The sequence below is a fragment of the Hibiscus syriacus genome, unplaced genomic scaffold (assembly GCF_006381635.1).
Source record: "Hibiscus syriacus cultivar Baekdansim isolate YM2019G1 unplaced genomic scaffold, ASM638163v2 tig00110833_pilon, whole genome shotgun sequence".
NCBI lineage: Eukaryota > Viridiplantae > Streptophyta > Magnoliopsida > Malvales > Malvaceae > Hibiscus > Hibiscus syriacus.
Window position 1 is genome coordinate 1,714,742 of NW_024062884.1, and position 20,312 is coordinate 1,735,053.

At 32.5% G+C, this 20,312-nt stretch overlaps 3 protein-coding genes across 5 annotated transcripts; 1 reads left to right on the plus strand and 2 right to left on the minus strand.

Moving 5' to 3' along the window:
- On the minus strand, window positions 1-1,395 carry LOC120143073 (transcription factor MYBC1-like). Of its 2 annotated transcripts, none has more exons than XM_039157493.1 (2): window positions 1,229-1,395; window positions 1-1,078 (listed from the first exon to the last, which is right to left on the minus strand). In XM_039157493.1, exon 2 carries the CDS (start codon window positions 1,069-1,071, stop codon window positions 151-153), a length of 921 nt encoding a protein of 306 aa, XP_039013424.1. In that variant the 5' UTR covers window positions 1,072-1,078; window positions 1,229-1,395; the 3' UTR covers window positions 1-150. The 2 variants fall into 2 exon arrangements, with proteins under 2 accessions (XP_039013424.1, XP_039013423.1); XM_039157492.1 differs by having other exon boundaries at window positions 1-1,100.
- A 1,826-nt stretch (window positions 1,396-3,221) lies between these two features.
- Window positions 3,222-9,253, minus strand: LOC120143075 (amino acid transporter AVT1A-like). The gene is made up of 12 exons (XM_039157495.1): window positions 8,917-9,253; window positions 8,018-8,301; window positions 7,090-7,304; window positions 6,924-6,947; window positions 6,654-6,834; window positions 6,341-6,560; window positions 6,123-6,258; window positions 6,014-6,033; window positions 5,781-5,926; window positions 4,993-5,036; window positions 4,418-4,480; window positions 3,222-3,530 (listed from the first exon to the last, which is right to left on the minus strand). The coding sequence occupies exons 1-12, from the start codon at window positions 9,105-9,107 to the stop codon at window positions 3,438-3,440; spliced, it is 1,617 nt and encodes a 538-aa protein (XP_039013426.1). The 5' UTR covers window positions 9,108-9,253; the 3' UTR covers window positions 3,222-3,437.
- A 7,431-nt stretch (window positions 9,254-16,684) lies between these two features.
- On the plus strand, window positions 16,685-19,397 carry LOC120142982 (two-component response regulator ARR9-like). 2 transcript variants are annotated; one of them, XM_039157414.1, is made up of 5 exons: window positions 16,685-17,031; window positions 17,120-17,226; window positions 17,312-17,401; window positions 18,110-18,180; window positions 18,995-19,397. In XM_039157414.1, the coding sequence occupies exons 1-5, from the start codon at window positions 16,935-16,937 to the stop codon at window positions 19,233-19,235; spliced, it is 606 nt and encodes a 201-aa protein (XP_039013345.1). In that variant the 5' UTR covers window positions 16,685-16,934; the 3' UTR covers window positions 19,236-19,397. The 2 variants fall into 2 exon arrangements, with proteins under 2 accessions (XP_039013345.1, XP_039013346.1); XM_039157415.1 differs by having other exon boundaries at window positions 16,935-17,031; window positions 17,324-17,401; window positions 18,995-19,235.
- The last annotated feature ends 915 nt before the right edge of the window (window positions 19,398-20,312 follow it).

Below are 20,312 nucleotides of genomic sequence, written 5' to 3' on the forward strand. Positions count from 1 at the left end.
TTTGGATTAAATTTTACTCATTTGCCAATTACCACCAGCCCCTCAAGATCACTAAAATGATAACACCCGCCAACATGCTACATGATGAAATAGGATAAAAGACTAATCAACATAAAGAAGTGGAAGAAATGGAGTGGCGATGAGTGCGAATCAATCGTCTTCTCCGGATGGAAATAAAGTGAGAACCTTCCTTCCACCATTCCCGTTGGCAGATTCCAAATCTTGTAGATGGCTACTGGGAACTTGGTTATGCAATGGCGCCCCTCCCATCCTATGCAGTGGTTGCTGCGTCTGCCTAGCTAATAAGGGATGCTCGAATTGGCCATTTGGCGATGACCCGAAATGCCCCAACTGCCTATGATACTGAGCCTGCAAATGCGGATGTCCTACAGCGGCCGCCACCATCTGGTGTTGCTGGTGGTGATGCTGCAGCCCTGGCACTGGCACAATCGGCAAGAAATGCTCCGAATTACTCCTACCAGGATGAAGGAAGTGGGGTGGAACCGGCGAGCTTGCGAACAAATGGTCGGTAGCCGGATCAGTCGTGGCGGCACTGCCAGCTCCGCCGTTGGAACGGCCGCCGGGTCCGCCTGATAAGCCCTGCATCCTCTTCAAATAGAGGCGATACTTCTGCAAATGACTGGCGACGTTTTCCCTGGTCAGACCATCGACGCTCATCAACTGCATTATGATCTTGGGGACGGCGTTCTTGATCCCCAAGTGAGCCACGGCGTCGACAAATCTCTTGTGCAGCTGTGGGGTCCACACGAGTCGAGGCCTCTTGAGAGTCAGCGCGGGCTCGTCTCCGGCACCACCGGAGCCCAAGTCCCCGGAATCGGAGGCTAATTCGGAAGAGGTGGGCATAGAAGGAGCCTGCAGAGCCGCACAGGACGTAAGAGGAAGAGCAGCAGCAGGCGGAGGCGGAATCCGGTAGTCTTGATTCGGGTTACGAATGTCGAAGGCGAGAGCAAGATCAGGCGTGATTAGGGTCTGGGAAAGAGGCATCAGCTCCTCCGGGGACGGCAGCTCTTCCTCCCATCTCGAGAACCAATTCGGTTCTTCCTCCCTCATTATTTTTCTTGTTCAACCCACAAAATAATCTTAATTACAAACAAATATGGAACAACCAAAAGCAGCCCCAAAGTTCAGCAAACAAAAAGATGAATGAATTTCAGAAATGATTTGACTTCATGGAAACAAAAAGATCAAAAAACAAGAAAATACTTACAGCCACAAAGCAGAACAGAGGGATTCCAGGTGGATCTTGTTTTTATTCCTTCTTCCTCCTTTCTGTGCAGCTTTATTAATTAATGCTTCCCCCCCCCCCTTCAAATTCTTTTCCTTTATTGTTTTCCAGGATTCGGGTTGGGAAAAACATAAATAAGTTGTTGCAAATGTACCCCCCAAAGCTTACACTGCATATTTGCAGTCCTACCCTATTTAGATCATCATCACATTCTATAATTCCTAATACTTTAAAGGGTAAATTATAAATTTGGTAACTAAATTTTACTCTCTCTCATATTTCATTTATTGTACTTTAAATCATTTTAATTTTCTCAATGAACTTAATACATTAAGTTTTTTGGTTACTCGGTCGTTAGATAATTAACGACGTTAAAATAAATAGTTATATAAATGCAAAACGACAAAATTTTGGTAAAAATTTTGTTCTTTTAAAATGACATTATTTTTAATGTCGTTAACTATTTAACGTCAGAGTGACCAAAATAGGAGAGCTAGAGTAAAGTTCAATAACAAAAAAACTCAATGTATTAAGTTTGGTGAGGAAATTGAAAATTTGTAAAGTTTAGTGAGAAAAATAAAAAAGAGAGTAAAGTTCATTGATGAAATTTATAATTTATCATACTTTAAAAAAATATAGGGTAAAGTACACAAATGGTCCCCTAACAATATGATATTAGTTTATTAAGTTCGTGGTCTTCCGAATATAAAACGTTACTTTGTTAAGTCCTTTTGTTATTAAAAGTTATAAAACGATCATATGACTATTCATTGTGTTTTAAGCTCGTCCTTTTCCGTTAAAAATTTGTGTTAGTCTAAATTGGACGTTAACATAATGACTGGGATGTATTAGTTAAACGAGATAATTGAATCAAATTTTATCATATCTCCATCAGGAAGTTAACGTTCAGCTCAAAATACTATTAATTTATTAACAATAAAAGACGAGTTTGAAACATAATGAATAGTTAGGTGACCATTTTGTAACTTTTAATAGTCGAGGGACTCAACAAAATAACATTCTATAGTCGAAAGATCATTTTGTAACTTTTAATAATCGACGAACTTAATAAAACAATACCCTATAACCAGTAAATCATTTATGCACTTTACCCAAAAATCTATTAATTTACTACAAATCTATAAACGAATTTAGTAATAACAAAGGAATACTTTTCTTAAAACTTTTCAAATCCCAATAGTTACATTGTAAAATCTGATGGTTAAAAATTTATAAACAAATATTTTAAGACAAAATATATATATATTTTAAAGCATTAATAGCATATTAACTAATAAATTTTATTTACGAAAAATCTTTTCATCCAAAATAAAATATTGAGGTTAGAACCAAAATGATAATTTAATTAAGTGTTAGAATCATTTTTTATTTTTTATTATTCCTGAAGTAAAATAAAATCGGAAATCGAGTAGGATTGAAATTCCAAACGTTGGTAAGAACAAGAAGTCAGTGAAACCTTAGTCAATAGTCATTGAATGGGTCAGATACTACCCCAGGAATGACTAGAGATGGACATGGATCGAGTTGAATTCTCAATCAACTCGATTTAACTCGACCTAAAAAATATGTTCCTTTTTGACCCGAATTTAGAAGTGACTTCACCCGATCTAAACTCAACTCAAAATAAATATATTTATAAAAATTATATTTTTTTTATTTAATAAAAATAAAAATCTAATGAAAAAAATAACATATAAATAATTATTATTGTAACTATCCATAAATATAAAGTAAATTTGTGTTATTTTTTTAGTCAAGTCTAGTATTTTTCATACTAAATCCAAACCTGATATGAATATTTTTTTTAAAAAAACTAGACCCAACCTGAATCTAATTTTTAGAAAAAGAAAATCGACCAGATCAAATGAGGTCAAAACCAATCTGATTTGGGTCCATGCATATCCCTATGAACAAACTAAGGCCTTAACCTATAATAAAATATGAGCAAGCAAAGTGGGGGGGCATCAAAGCAATTCACATCATAACATGACCAACAGATAACATGTCTGAATACTAAATATTCTTTAATGTCTTGCAATACTGTATTCTTAGTCGAATATATATGTCGGCAGAGCAGTTTGAGAGTGAAACATCGTTTCTTCCCAGCAGCAACATCCCCATTATGACAATCTACAGGTGGAGAACCAGCACGAAGCTATGCCCCTGTGTATCAGTAATTACTCACAATCCCACGCACTGATGAATACGTCCCAACCACTGCACACACTGCGGCTATTACAACGATTGTTGCACTCAAAACCATCTGTTTACATGATAAAAAAAATATTTGTCGAATAAGAAACGGAGATGAAAGGAAGAATGTTTTTAGTACATAAACTTTTAATTTTCACAAAATCATGCTAACGTTAGTTTTCATTTCAATTTAATACCCACCGTTAAAAACTTAACACGTTTAGTACCTAAATTATCAGTTTTAATCCGTTTTAATACCTAAACTTTCGATCTTTTCAAAACTTAATGTTAAATGAAGCAAAAACTAAGGGATTGTTTGTTTGCTTCTTAATGGAACCGTTCAGCATTCAGCGCGTCTGTTTTGCACCTTTGAATGATTCAGTGCTGACTGATTCAGCAAAACAGTGCTGAATGATTCAGCACAGAAGTACATTCTGAATGATTCAGCACAGAAATACATTCCGAATGATTCAGAGCCATTATCAAACATGTCACATTCAGAGCTAATTTATACAGAGCCTCTGAATCATTCAACATTTGAATCATTCAGTGCTTAATCATTCTGAAATAAACAAATAGCCCCTAAAGCTTTTAACGGTGGGATACTCAAATGAAATAAAAACTAAATGTCATGTATGATTTTAAAAAAATTAAAAGTTTAAGTATTAAAACGGACCAAAACTAATGATTTAAGTACTAAACATGTAATTTACCCAAAGTTTAATGTCTAAAATAACATCATTTTATGTATCGGAACAATCACACCAAAATGACGTCGTTTCACTGTAGCAGTCCACATTAATAATTGTTAGTCATGTCATCGTTCTATTACTCGCTTACGGAGTGACATAACTAAATACGAATATAAAGCTAAAGTAAAAGACCAGTGATGTAAACGAGTGAGTGGACAAAACTATAAAAGAGAATAAATGAATGCAACAAGTTTATTCTGCTTACATCTATCCTTGAAGCTTTCCTTCCGGCGATCTTAATGAAACATAGTGATGGCATTATTATAGCCTGAAATATATATAACAAAATTAGTTTATCCTTGCAGAAGATGAATGCAATTTCTTATTCAAAGAAGCCTCCATGAAAGATTGTTTAGGTAAAATTACGCATTTAGTACCTACAATCCTACACTATCAATTTTAGTCTATTTTAATACCTAAACTTTTATTTTTTTCAAAATCATACCTAAAGTTTAGTTTTTGTTTCCTTTTAGTACTCTGCCGTTAAAAACTTTAGTTTTGTTTAATTTCAGTACTCCGTTCAAAATTTAACGTTAAATTTTGAAAAAATTGAAAGTTTAGGTACTAAAATGGATCAAAACTGATAGTTTAACTACTAAACGCGTCAAGTTCTTAATGGCATACACTAAAATGAAATGAAAACTAAACGTTAGATATGGTTTTGAAAAAATTAAATGTTTAGGTGCTAAAACAGACCAAAACTGATAGTTTGTACTAAATACGTAGTTTACGAGATTTTTTCAATTGAAAGATTGAATTAACAGAACACAAGTTACTTACCACCATGAAGCTTAGAAGAGAACCAATTAAAGCCATCAGAAGACCTGTGGTCAAGACAATTGCACATATAAATCACTGCATTCTTATAGATTATAGCTGTTAGAAGCCATTGTACAATCCTCTTCCTTACCAAAATTGTTAGCGAAAATCGTGATCGTGTTATTACTAATATGAGGAGGATCGTAGTTATTCTTCGTACTACAACCGAATAGCAGACAGAAGGAAATACTTGAGCTTGCCAAACTGATGAACTACTTAAGAATGATATGATATTTGTTATAACAAGGACTACGGCTTGCTCGTTCCGAGTGTTCCTAGCCTAGTGAAGGTCATTGCAGAATCGTCCGATAGTACGAGCTCATGACACCAACTAGTGTTCCTAGCCTGTTAGAAGGCCTGTGCCAGTTCAACTTCAGAGTGATGCCACTCCCAATACTGGCTAGTAACCAAGGGAATACTTCATCAAGCATTCATTCCCCGTTAATTTTTTTATCGAATTGCACCGAAACAAAAGTTGAACGGCCAATTTGAACAAAACAAAAGTAGATGGTATTATCGATTATTGACCATGAGTACCATGGCAATGAGGTAGATATCCATGGATTTCACTCTTGATAATATGCATTCTGGTTTTGTAGGTTACTATCTTGCAAGCATAACTTGGCACAGATCTAGAAGAAATGACACCACCTATGATTATTTACTAGGCTCATACGATTTATCGCATCATGAAGTATGAGAGATAACCGAATCCAGACAATTGATAGAGAGCGAATTCCGAAACTTACCGAAGAAAGGCATGGCAAATGCAACGACAAGGGTAGAAAAGACTAATGCCGCTCTCAGAAGAACGAAACACCATAAGCTATCCACGATATGATCTGGCAGCAGCTCCTCTATGCTCCTCGCCAAGGGGATCAACAATAATGCATATTTGTTAGACGTCAAGGAACAAAATCGGTATATAGGAACGGATTTAAAAACATATAAGCATTTCTAATACATAAAGCCAAAAGGATATTTTGTGAGTGGGTTGATAACCTGTAACACCAGAAGAAAGGCAACTTAGAAACAACAACAAACCTCCCTCTGGACGAAAAAACCTTTAAAACGAAGAGCCTCATACTTACCGTCGTCCACAACGCGATTTTAGAAACAATAGCATCTGGTGGCATATTCAAAGTTATTTGAGACGATGTGCTTTGACCAAACTCGAGATAACCCATGACTGCAACACCTCCGTACAATACGATACACAAAAAGAAACTGCAGAACAAAACATCTACCGGAGATCAGAACAAAAGGAGCACAAGAAACATCCTTCGAAGCTGCGACAAAGTTTCCTTACCATATTTGCATTGCTTTCTTGAATTGTGATTTATCAGCCATCGATTGATAAATATTAGGAAACACAGAGTGTCCTGAATGACAAAATCCATACACACCAATTACAACAGGAAGGCCGCTCCAATTCACAACTTTACCGGTATGATGGAAGCCAACACCGCCCAGTGTACCGAGATACAGAAGACAAAGACCTATTACCAATGTTGCAACAACCCCACCAGCTGCAAAACAAGTAAAGGGATATCTGGGGTGAGTTCATAATGAAATTTTTAACATTTTAGATGCTTGGGGTACATTGAGCATCTTTGCAGCACCTGAAAGATAAGAAATCAAACGGATATCTTTTAACAAGACGGTCGGTAGAATAACAAATGCAATTAAAATTCCAAAGAGATGCGTCGAATCCAACTTTAGAAAAGGCCAATCCAAAGAAACTCCAGGAAATAGCCTTGTAAGATTGTCACCTTCCATGATAATAAATTCCACACAATATGACTGTACAGGTGAAATGAAAATCTGTTAATTAGATAGGGAAATTGCAGCATACAATCCATTAAAAAAGTAGATTAGAAGCAAGAGCGTACATATAATTCTGTATAGAGAACAATCTGCAAAAAAAACCAACAAACAATGCATATTGTTAGAGAACAAACATAGTTGTACCGAATACAGACTTTTAGGTACCGGTATCGAATACGAAAGATTCATTATACTTAAAAGCAATAAGCTAAGGAAGTAAGGATAACTCACAGATACCAAAAGGCGTCCGAATCGTCCGAAAGCCGCTTCACCCATATCAGGGTAAGATATAATTCCTTCTCTGCTTTCAAAGCAGTATTTCATGAGTGTGGCTGTATAACAACATACAACAGCAAAAAAGACTAGAACCAACAAGCTTGCCCAGCCTGCATCTGCTATTGTATGAGGTGTGGAGAGAAGCCCAACTCCAACCATTACATTTATGGCTATCAAACAAGCAAAATCATCAAGTTAACAAAATTTTGAAACCATAGGAAACATCAAGATAATAATTGTCAATTTATTAAATCACAACCCTCATAGTTTTTTTATTAGCCTTATTTTATAGTCAAGACTCTCAATCATTTGACATTGAACGCTTATACGCCCCTGCATACATGGTGCTGGAACCTAAAACCTCAAGAGATAAAAGACTCTCAATCATTTAACATTGAAAACTTATACACTGCTACATACATGACGCTCAAACTCAGGATCACAAAGGATAAAAGACTGTTAACCATTTGACATTGTGCTCAAACCCAAGACCTCAAGGGATAAAAAACTCGAATACTTATACACCCTTGCATACATGGTGTTCAAACACGAGACCTCAAAGGATAAAGATTCTTAACCATTAGACATTGAACGATTACACACCCTTACATACATAGTACTCGAACCCGGGACCTCAAGGGATAAAAGACTTAACCATTTGACATTTAACACTTATACACCTCTGCATACATGGTGCTCAAACTCGATACCTCAAAGAATAAAAGATTCTCAACCATTTGACACTGCCGCTTATACACCCCTATATGCATGAAGCACGAACCCAGAACCTAAGGGATAACAATAATCCCTTAATCATCAAGGTCAATTGGGTCATGCACAACCATCATAGTTATATGAAGTGTCAGATAACAACATGACTTACAATTAAATACGGTCTGGGTCACGCTGCATCCATAAGAAATGGGAAACTCTCCAGTAAGTTGCTTAGGGAATGATGGCCTCTGTGACCACCCTGACTGTGCTCTTGAGAGGCTCTCCAAAAATTCCTTGGAATAACTCTTTCGATTCTCGGGCATAAGAGGAAGTCTTCCATCCAGTTCCAAATTACTTTTCTGACTGGTAAAACTAAGATGTCTCAAATTTTGAATTCCCCCAACGATTCCAAAGCCAGGAGATGCCGTGATTGTATAAGGATCCATTGTCTCTCTGTAACAAACACAAACAAGTACCCAGAAAAAATTAAACACTGCATGTGTTCACATCATCAGACAAAGTCGGTGATTTAAATAACGGTCCTCTATCAAAATAACAGCTTCTATACAGCAGTAAAGGTGCTTATTATACAACCGTCATGTTCATAAAGACCGCAAAACACCTACTATAGTCGCAATTGTAATAAAAGCAAACGCGAAGAAATTTAAATCCCTAACAAAGGCACTGTTTTTGAAAGATTTGGCAAAAACCCAATTCTCATAGCAGATGTATGAACCATTAGAACATATATTTCCCCTTATTTCTTTCAAATCTATGTTTCAAGTAAAGTGACCTTTTCCTCGCATTAATCAATAAGATCACGAATGGATCAAGAGACGGGTGAAAACAGTCGTCGTTTCACTAAAATATTTATATTATCTATGTTTCAGATTTTATGTAATTGTATTTTATATTGTAAGTTCACTTTTAACAGAAAATCATATATTCATTTCTAATTTAAATATTACATAAGGAAGGTGATGTGATGTAAACCGAATGAATATACTTTCAGAAGAAAAAAAGGATAAAAGATTACACTAGACGAGCAAGAGAAGGAGAGAGCATTACTTGAAACTCTGAGGCCATTGCTGTGAAGTGAAAGAAGGATGTCGCCGGGAGCCGTCGACATCATCATCGGTACGGTAGTTGATGCTGGCGTCGCTGACGTCGCCGGCCTTGCTCCCTTCAAGGTCGTCCTCATTTTCATCACTTTCCAGTAGGAACTCCTCATCATGCTTATCCTTCACCTCGTCAGCCATGATAACTGGATGAAAAGAGAGAAATGAAAACTGGGTTTTGATCGATTCAAGAGAGGAAGGTGGCAGAGTTTGAGGGGGGATGAATGGCTGTAAAACAAGTTAAATAAGGGAGTAAACAGTGGAGCCAAATAAGGAAGAAGGTTTTCTCGTAACATCCAGAAGAAGACAGTAGACTATTACGGAATTTGTTTGTTTCCATTCTAAGCATTTAACCACCCAGCTGTACCTTTTATCCATGCACCCTCTTTGTTGTTTGGGTAAACTACGCGTTTCTTATCTTAACTATCACTTTTATTTCGATTTAGTCATCTGATTATTTTTCTTATTTCAAAATCATGCATAATGTTACGTTTCGGTTTCGTCTTTATCACTTGATGTTAAAAAACTAAGAAAAAATTACATGCTTAGTATCTAAACTATCAGTTTTGATTCGTTTTATTTAGAATTTTCAAAAACTATGCATCAAGATAAGTTTTTTTCATTTTAGTATACACTGTTAAAAACTTTAGTTTTTATTTCATTTTATTACCCATTCAAATTTTAAATTTAAGTTTTGAAAGTTTAGGTAGTAAAATAGAACAAAATTGATAGTTTATGTATTAAACGTGTTAAGCTTTTAACGGTGGATACTAAAATGAAATGAAAACTAAGTGTTACATATGATTTTAAAATATTGAAAGTTTAGGTACTAAAATAACCTAAAACTGATAGTTTATGTACTAAATAAGCCGTGACAAAAATTAATAGAACTATTGACATGATATTTGTTAAAAAAATTCAACGATGATGTGACATTACCTTATGATGGCACATCAGTATCACAGTTAATTTTTTTTTAACTGTGAGTAACCAAAATGAAATAAAAATGTAACGCTAGATATGAATTTAAAATAAAAAGTAGTTTAAAAAAAAACCCCCGGTTTTTTGCAAACCGAAACCGATTACGCCGGTTACACCATCCGGCCCTCCAAACCGATTAAGATCCGAACCGGTTTTTTTAAAATCCGGTTTTTGGGTTGGGAGAAAAACCGGATCGGTTTTTATCCGATCCGAATCGGATTGAAATCCGGCTTCTGTGCATCTCTATATGTGACGATAAGAAGAAGAAAAGGAATAATTTTTGCATTCACAATAATATCCCTAAAAGGTAATTTTTGTGAAAAACGAGTATTGAATCTATAATTTAAGGAAAATAAAATGTGTTAATTGGAAATTTTTAATTATATGCGAGATTGTTGATTTTAATTGTTTTTTTTTTAATTTTGGTATTTTAGGAATATGAAATGAAAGTAAATATTATGGTTAGTTAAAATAATTTTTTTTATATAGAATGTGGTTTGTTTTATTAAAAATAAAAAAAATATCTAAAATTACAATTAAGATTTACAAGCATATACGTAAACTTAAAATATAATTTTGATATTTTAGTATTACCACTGAGACAAAAATTAGCCATCTAGATCACATAAGGACCGAAGAAGGAAAAAGTTAAAAAAATAACAAAAAAGACTCGAATAAAATAAAGATACGAACAAATATAATTCTAATTGCAACGGTAAACAAACCACAAAAGGGGATAAAGCTACTAAAATACCACCGACAAATCGTAAATCAGAGTTAGGCGACATCAGAAAATAATACATGAACACAAAATGCGTATCCAAATCAATCTGAGGGTCCAAAGTAGGGAAGATCATCATGATAACAAATCATCGCCATCTTGATCAGTTGTGGCGATGTTAAATCCAACCATGAGAAAAAAAAACAAAAAACAAAAATTCTTAAGCTACCAAAAGACACATAAAAACATGTCACAAAGGCAGAGATAAACCTGCCATAAAGACAGAAAATATGTCACAAATACATAATTATTCTTATTAAAAAATTAAAAGAAAAAAGGATAATCGGTGGACGGAAACTAGCATTAAAACCAGTGCCACCGTCGTTAGATAAAATTAAAGAAGAAAATGTTGGATTGATCAATAAAATTTACATAAATTGTAAAGAATAAGAAAATGAAAAAGATAATTAAAATAAAGTTGAATAATTATAAATAATAAAATCCCAAGATACTATTTTATAATAATATATATAATCCAACCCCATAGACGTAGGAGATTATAAAATAATAATTTGGCCTAATTTGTTAAAATCAGACGTAGGAGATTCAAGTATGAGAAATAAATTGAGAGAATATTACCTTATTTCGTCTCGAAACTTTTGATCCAAAATTGTAGAGTTGTGTTATGAATCTAATTTCCTTCCCACAATGTTGATTTCAAGTCTTTACGATAGCGTCATGACCTCTACGCAATCCACCTAAGCAGAACAAACAATTTTATTTCTTTTATTGTTTAAGAATTTAGACTTTATACCTTATATAGCCTTTAAAATCATAATTCAACTCAAATTAGATTTTATCATATATATATATATATTATCGTAAACTGAATATTATATTTTAAATTAGTTTGATAATTATAATTGTCTACACTCGTTTTCGCCCCGACTGTCATTATTATTATTATTATTGTAGGCCCATTACATTAAGCCCAAAACATGCCTAAATTACAACAATTACAACTAACCCATAACCATACATGGTTTACAACTAGTTAATCCAAAGCCCATGATCCGACCCGGTTTGGTCACCCACTACCAACACCATGCCCTACCATCACTGTGCCACCATACCCTGCCACCCATATTGCTGCCTCACCTCTGCACCACCAACCAAGCACGCCATCACCTAGTCCTGCGAACACTGCAACACCCAGCAGCTCTCATCAACAGCAAGTCACCAAACACAAAAACAACGACCTTTTTTTACATGTAATCGAGGTTCTATAAGAACCCGAATGAACAATGTAATCGATGTCTCCCTGAAATTTCGAAAGAAATAAAAGAAGCATCATTTTGTATTTTATTATTTTTTTTTCTAAATGTACAAACTAAAAAAAAAAAAAGGAGTAGAGATACCATTCTGCCAAAGCCTCACCGACTATTGGGGCCTCCGTTGCCCTATCCGGACGGTGAGAAGAAGCATACGAGCGAGGGAAACAACATACTGAAGAATCAGCTAGATCCAACGACTGACGAATAAGACCAGGGTGCCAAAAGTCGAAGAGTCTCGACCCTATTTCACAAAGTTGGAGGTTATTTCGTGCAAAACGAGCCTATCTATGAGACGAGGAGCCCGAGATGAGTCTCTTGATAAATTTTGGTAGCCAACGACCACCGGCGGCGACCCAGACGGCAACGCGATGGTGGGATTCCTTCTCTCTCTAAAAAAAATAAAATAAAATAAGTAAAGAAAATAAAAAAGAAAAAGATTGCTTTTATATAAAACTTTAGGGGGGAATTGCACTTAGGTCCCCCTAAGTTAAGCATATTTTTACAAAATGATCACCTGTAGGGACCGAACTTGCTATTTTTCCTTTTTTATGCATTATATAATTTTTTATTTAATTTATGTTTAGTTCCTTTAGTTTAGCCGTGTTTTTGCATGTTAGTCACATATAGTAACCACTTTTATGCATGTTATTTAATTTTTGGTTTAATTTCCTTTTAGTCCTTGTATGTTTAACGTTTGTGAATAATTCTTTCTTCATTCTTCCCTTTTATGGTAACTTATTTATTGTGTTTATTTCATAATTTTCATTAATAGTTTAAATGATTTATTAATGATTATTTTTTACTTTTATAGGGTGTTTAACAACAAGCATATTAATGATTAGTTTTTACTTTTATAGGGTGTTTAACAATAAGCATATTAATGAAATAATTGTAGTCTGAAAGGTATAGTAAAGTCGGAAATGTTTAGCACTGTTGGTCATCGTATTCCCCTTGACTTTACCATTACTTGGATTGGTATAATTGTTGATTAGGCTGGGTCTAAATGCTTACTGGAATTCGTCTAAATGCTTATTGGACTTATTTTAAATGATTCATTGATGCTTGTTGTTGGCTGACTGTTGCCTTGTAAATTGTTGTTGTTGTTGGTTTCACTAAATTGAACCATTGTAAATTCTTATCTAATTAGTTACATATGGTTAAATTATGTTGGTGGCACTTCGGCTTTTAAAGCTTATAAGTTGCCCATAATTTTAATCATACTGGCAACATTTAGATCTTTTCAGATAAACAAAAGCTCGATGAAGAAACTTTTCGTAATAAAGTCGGGTCTTCGACCTTGTAAAACTTTTGCTATAAGATCTGAGAGCTTAAATTTTATCATAAATTTATTTACTTCATTTAATTGTAATTTTGGTGCATTAAGTTATAATAAATTTAATTTGTACATTTATACATTTTGTTAGTTTCAATATTTATAAAGTGCTTAAATTTTTAATTTAATATTTAAGTTGGATTATATTTATGTTATTAATTATTACATAAAAATAATTTATGAGTCATTTAATAAAATTAATTTAATAGTTATCATTTTTTTAAATATTACGAACATAAGAAATATAGAAATTAAATTTAGTAATATAATGATAATAATTACTAATTTATTTACATTTATTATTCACTTTATTAATTCCAAGTCATTAATTTAATAATTTTTTGAATATATTTATAGGATACAATTTATAAACATAAAAACTATATAATTTAATTTAATTATCATATTTAATCATGCACTCAAAATTGCGAAGATGTATTATGTCACATTATAATATTAAAAATTCATAATTTTTTAACTTCATCAATGGTAATTGGTAACATATATGTAAATATTAGATTAGTTCGATAACATGTCAGATCATTTACATATTAAGTCAATTACATGTCAGGTTCACAACGGATCAGATTGAGAACAAGTCGGGTGATATCAGTTATTTATCGGGTTAATATCGGGTTCGGGTTCATATCAAGTTAGATGCAGGTCGGGTTCGATTATCACATTATCAGGTTCAATTCGGGTTAAAGTAGTTATCAGGTCGAGTGTAGGTCTAGTGCAGGTCATAAATTTTTAAGTCTAACTCGGGTTAGTCAACATCAATTCAAACTCAAATCAATTTCAAATCACCGCCAACTCAAATCATAAACAACTTTAACTCAAGTCAGTTTCAATCAATTTTACGTATTAGATCAATTTTTTACATCCCTAATAAAAATAAATTGGGCGTAATAGTTGGTTTGCCAAATGCCACCTCATCCACTCCACCTGCTCAGCTTATGGTCAGCGCCACATGATTTCACAATTAAAAGCCACCATCCGTATCTCTTCCCAGGATTTAGTGGGTCCCACCTGCATCATTTTCCTTCCCTTTAATTAAACAATTTATCAATTTTAAGCTCCCTTAAAAATGTAATTATTCCATTCATTATATCAATAAGTTTATTAAAGGGTAAATTATGCATTTAGTACTTATTAATTTTGACCTGTTTTAATATCTAAACTTTTATTTTTTTTTAAATCATATCTAAAGTTTAATTTTTGTTTCATCTCAGTATCCCGCCATTAAAAACTTTAGTTTTTAGTTCATTTTAGTACCCCTCTTTAAAATTTAATATTAAGTTTTGAAAATATTGAAAATTTAGATACTAAAACAGATCAAACTAACAGTTTAGGTACTATACGCATTAAGTTTTAATGGAAGGGTGCTGAAATAAAATAAAAACTAAATATTATGTATGATTTTGAAAAATTGAGAAAGTTTAGGTACTAAAACTAGTAGTTTAGATACTAAATGCATAATTTACCCTTTATTAAAATACATAATAAGATCAACGACATCCATATTAATGATATTATTTTCCTTAAGGAATTTAGATTTGAGCAGCTGCATTTATAGATTATGTGTATTATTAATAATTAAACATGATTTTAAAATATTCAATAATCAATTGATATAATAAAATGAGATGTTATGTCCTTTAAGTAATGTCAGAAATTCAAACTCTGACATTTACAAATTGAATTAAGAATATCGTATCTAGACATATACAAAATTCAATTTAAAATATTGAATTAACAAATTAAATATTAATAATTAAATTAGAAAAAATCAAATAAATATTGACTTATAATTATCTAAAACTATTAAAATAAAATTCGATCCTTCATACGTCTTCATTGATTTTCTTTCTTGAAAATATGAATGAGAGCATATATCATATATTAATATTATAAATAAATAGATAAATTACACGTTTAGTAACTAAATTATCAATTTTGGTTCATTTTAATACTTAAACTTTCAATTTTCTTGAAATCATAAATAAAATTTAGCTTTTGTTTCATTTTAGAACCCTGTCGTTAAAAACTTTAGTTTTTGTTTCATTTTAGTACTACCGTTCAAAATTTAACTTTAAGTTTTGAAAAGATTGAAAATTTAAGTATTAAAACGGACCAAAATTGATAGTTTAGGTATTAAACACATTAAATTTTTAACGGTGAGTACTAAAATGGAATGAAAACTAAGAGTTAGGTATGATTTTGAAAAAATTAAAAGTTTAGATACTAAACGGATAAAAACTAATAGTTTAAATACTAAATGCGTAGTTTACCCTAAATAAATAAGACCACTCTCCCACTCTCCTATAAAAGGATAAACTACACATTTAGTACATGAACTATTAGATTTGGTCCGTTTTAATCCTTTCATCCCTACAAATTCACACCCATACTACCATTGCCTTCATCGCTTTTCCATTTCGTAAATCCATCACTTTCCATACTACAACCTTCACCATCTTTACATTCATAACATTAATCCTTATCAGTTCCGTTATTTTATCTTATTCATATAAATCAACAACTATCACCCTTTTATCTACTTTCATCTCTTTCAACTGTCATTTTTTGAATTCAAGTTACAAGTTCAGTCGCTTACTAGAATCACGATCGGGCAACTATATATATGACTTGGGACACACAACTGGGTTCATATCTAAACACTTTAGTATCTAAGTTGTTGGGTTTTGTTTTTATTAAGGACTTATATGTGTCTGATTCTGATTTTGGTGAAATTTACAAAGCTTGTGAAAGGGGAACATCTGACAAATACTATAGTGATGATGGTTTTTTATTCAAGGAAAGAAGAATATGCATTCCACGCTCTATAACCTATTTTAGTGAGAAATTGAGTGGAGCTATGCTTAATTATCCTACCTATGACAAGGAGATTGATGCTCTTGTTCGGCCAATGGAAACGTGACAACACTACTGATATGGCCGCCAGTGACAAGGACCCGGAAAAATATCCAAGTGGCCCCATCACACGTGCAAGGACTAAGGAATTTGAATGGGATCACATCACCTAAATTTTTATTTTTTTTTAAATCATACCTAACATTATTTTTTATTTCATTTTAGTACCTACCGTTAAAAACTTGATGCATTTAGTACCTAAACTATTAGTTTTAGTCTATTTTAGTTCCTAAACTTTTAATTTTTAAAACGATTAACGTTAAATTTTGAAAAGGGGTACTAGAATGAAACAAAAACTAAAGTTTAGGTATATTTTTAAAAAATTGAAAGTTTAGGTACTAAAATAGACTAAAATTTATAGTTTAAGTTCTAAATTCATAATTTGCCGAAAACAAATCCCCATCTAGATTCATTTCGTTATTTTATTCGTTTACTATTTGTCATTGTGATTTCTTTTTTCCACCGTTGCTTGCCCTGTAATTCAAAATCAACTAACTTGAAATTTTTTCTAAGATTTGGGATGAAGTTTGGTCGGATCTTGCTTTCTTCGCTCTCTTCTTAACCAAATCAATAAACCCAATCCTTTCATCTTTCAAAAAACTTGGGAAAAATCCCTTCTGAACCCCATTGTTTTCTGGATTTGATATCGAATTGGAGGAACGGGAATGGCAGCAGATTCAGAGTTTCATGTTCTGGCTGTTGATGACAGCATCATCGATAGAAAGCTTATTGAAAGGCTGCTTAAAACCTCTTCGTTTCAGGGTAAAGGGAAAATTTTGCTTCATCGGTTTCCAGTTTTATTGATTTGTTTTCGTTTGTTCTGAACTCTTGTTTTGATTCGATTGAACAGTTACTACGGTTGATTCTGGAAGTAAGGCTTTAGAATTTCTGGGTTTACATGAAGATGATGGAATCATCAACACAAATACTCCCTCTGTTTCTCCTAACAATCATCAGGTTGGTTTCTTCTTCTTCTTCATTTTTTTTTATCAATTTTCTCTGTTTTTTTCCCTTGGTTTGTAAAATTTCCCTTTTGTTTTAGTGGTGTTTACAGGAAGTTGAAGTGAATCTTGTCATTACAGATTACTGTATGCCCGGCATGACCGGCTATGATTTGCTCAAGAAAATCAAGGTAGCTTTGTATTTATCGTATTTGTGGATATAACAGATGATATCGGGGTCAATGCGATCATAATTTTTTTTTCTAAATGAATTGATTTTAAATAAAAATGATTTTCTAAAATTAAAATAGCGGAAAAATAGCATAATAACGATATGTTATTGATATGTTATTGTAACGATTAGCCGTTATCCGTTAAATTACGTCCATAACCCACCATTATTAATATGATTCCGCTTCACATTGTTATTTTCTACGATAACGGTTTTAGATGCCGCGGTCACTATACTATTATCCGACCACTATCTAAATCCCTCAATCAGCCTCTAAAAAGAAACAAGCTGTGCACTATTTCTGTATTAGGTTTTCAAGAATCAGTCTTGACCCTATGGCAGACTGAAATTTAATGATGAATGTAAATAGATCTCTACTAATTATAATATACAACTAATTCGAGTATTTGATCGAATCGAACCTTTTTAGCATCAAGTTGAGTAAATCGAGTTTTACTCACCCCTACAAGTTACATTAATAATGGTACATTTTAATGATAAAAGTTGCCAATATGGGGTCCAACCAATGAAAAAGCCTTTGGAACATTGGGAAAATCTGGTTCAATTTACTACCGTTTCTCTATTTGATTTAGATTAGTTTCTTGGGAGAAATTTGTCTAAAATCTCTTGAAATTTTACAGGGATATTTGATTGTGGGTTTTTGCAGGAATCTTCATCTCTAAAAAACATACCAGTAGTCATTATGTCATCTGAGAATGTACCTTCAAGGATCAGCAGGTAAAAAGACATGATCTAATGATAAGAACTATGGGTAAATTACTTATTTGTTCACCAGCGTATTATTAATTTCTATTTCGGTCACTCAACTATTATTTTTTTAAGTTGTATTTAATATTACGTCTTATTTCTATTTTGATAACCAACCTTTAAAAAAATTAAAGATAATGATGATGTGTCATCATAAGGTAATATCACGTCAGTATTGAATAATAATAAAAAATTTCACGTTGGCATAATCTTTAATATTTTATCGATGGATGACTGAATAAGTACATTATCACAGAATTATTGGTGAATATAACAATTAAGGGGACTAAGCATATTTCGCTGGTTGGTTAAGTTGTTTATCTTCGTTCCATCGTATTCCTTTAGGTCATGGACTCTAGACCCATTATGAGCAATTATTTTCCCTTTTTTAGAGTCTATCCTTCCCTCTTCTAGCTAGTATTAAAATTAGATTTATAATTTATAAAAAAAGTATGGTAAATTACTTGTTTAGTACTTAAACTATCAATTTTGACTTGTTTTAGAACTTAAACTTTTAATTTTATTTTCAAAATCATACCTAAAGTTCAGGTTTTGTTTCATTTTAGTAGTTGCCCTTAAAAACTTTAGTTTTTATTTCATTTTAGTACGTCGTTCAAAATTTAACGTTGGATTTTGAAAAAAATTAAAAGTTTAGATATTAAAACAAACAAAAACTGATAGTTTAGGTACTAAATGCGTAGTTTACCCAAAAATACAACGATAGAGGAGAATTTAATGTTGTAATTCAAAAATTATTTGTTGGCATAATTTGGTTTTTTTGTAGATGTTTAGAAGAAGGTGCAGAAGAATTTTTGTTGAAGCCGGTCAGGTTATCAGATCTAAATAAACTTAGGCCCCATATGTTGAAAACCAAAATCAAGGATCACCAAGAACCAGAGAAACAAGATAAGGAAGAAAAACAACAACAACCACAATCCAACAACAACAATAGAAAAGCAATGGAGGAAGGGATTTCAACTGAGAAAATAAGACCTAGACTCAATGGCATAACTGCAATGGTTTAGTGATGTTTGGAAAAATGTTATAAATTTTGCATCTTTTTTACTAATTGAAGATTTCCAATTTTGTTTTGCTAATTGAACTCCACCCAAAAAAGTGTAAAACAACAATATGATTTGAGATGTGGTCTTATGAATATCAAACCCAACAATGGGTATTACTTTTTTTCAATAATGCTCCAAATGGATAGTCTATTTTTTTACTTTTATTAAGAAGATTAAATATCCAAAATTATAATGAATGTTTACGATCAAACATAAATTAATTATATAATTAGGACATTTTCTATAATAGTTAACACAAAAAGTAGACACTTAAGATCACATAAGGACCATACAAGGAAGATGTTAAAATCGAATCAAAAACCTCGAACAAAAAATAGATATGAGCAGCTTTAACCGCATCATCAAACAAGATACAAAAGAAGATAAAGCTACTAAAAGACCACATACCAACCGCAAACTAGAATCGAGTGAAGTGAAAAATTATTCACGATCTTAAATTGTGTATTCAAATCTAACCATGAGAAAAAGATAAACTAAAACAACAACCAACTGGCGGTAAACGTGCCATAATGATAAAGAAAAATATGTCATAAAGGTATAAAAAAATATATCAAATCTAATCCTAAGAAAAAAAATAAACAAAACAACGACCAAATGGCTGAAAACATGTCATAACGATAAAGAAAAACATGTTATAAAGATAGAAGAAAACATGTCATAAATATATAATTATTGAAAACTAAAAAAAGAAAATTAAATATATAATATAAAAAATAAAAGAAAAATTAGAAATATATACGGCGATAACCAACACAAAGGCTGATGTAGTCGTTAATCAACAATAATGAAAAAAAAAGAGGGAAGACCCCAAGTTTTTGAGAGAAAAGTGGATAGGGTTTATTTTTATAGGATATCTACGTTGATTCTTTCTAACTTTTTTAAAAAATTTATAAATGAATTATTTAATTAATTGTTATAAATAAGTCATTAAATCATTTAAAATTATATAAATGTTAGAAAGTGTCTATAGAAAATATTTTTTAATAATTTTATCAGGTAAATTATAATCTCACGTTA

Bases quoted from the DNA above. Each gene is read 5' to 3' on its own strand.
- LOC120143073 (XM_039157493.1), bottom strand. From the start codon at position 1,071: ATGAGGGAGGAAGAACCGAATTGGTTCTCGAGATGGGAGGAAGAGCTG.
- LOC120143075 (XM_039157495.1), bottom strand. From the start codon at position 9,107: ATGGCTGACGAGGTGAAGGATAAGCATGATGAGGAGTTCCTACTGGAA. The intron at 6,259-6,340 runs GTAAGGAAACTT...TTTGTTCTGCAG, and splicing joins AAGAAAGCAATGCAAATATG to TTTCTTTTTGTGTATCGTAT. The intron at 6,034-6,122 runs GTAAGTATGAGG...CTGGTGTTACAG, and splicing joins AAATCGCGTTGTGGACGACG to GTTATCAACCCACTCACAAA.
- LOC120142982 (XM_039157414.1), top strand. From the start codon at position 16,935: ATGGCAGCAGATTCAGAGTTTCATGTTCTGGCTGTTGATGACAGCATC. The intron at 17,032-17,119 runs GTAAAGGGAAAA...TCGATTGAACAG, and splicing joins TAAAACCTCTTCGTTTCAGG to TTACTACGGTTGATTCTGGA. The intron at 18,181-18,994 runs GTAAAAAGACAT...GTTTTTTTGTAG, and splicing joins GTACCTTCAAGGATCAGCAG to ATGTTTAGAAGAAGGTGCAG.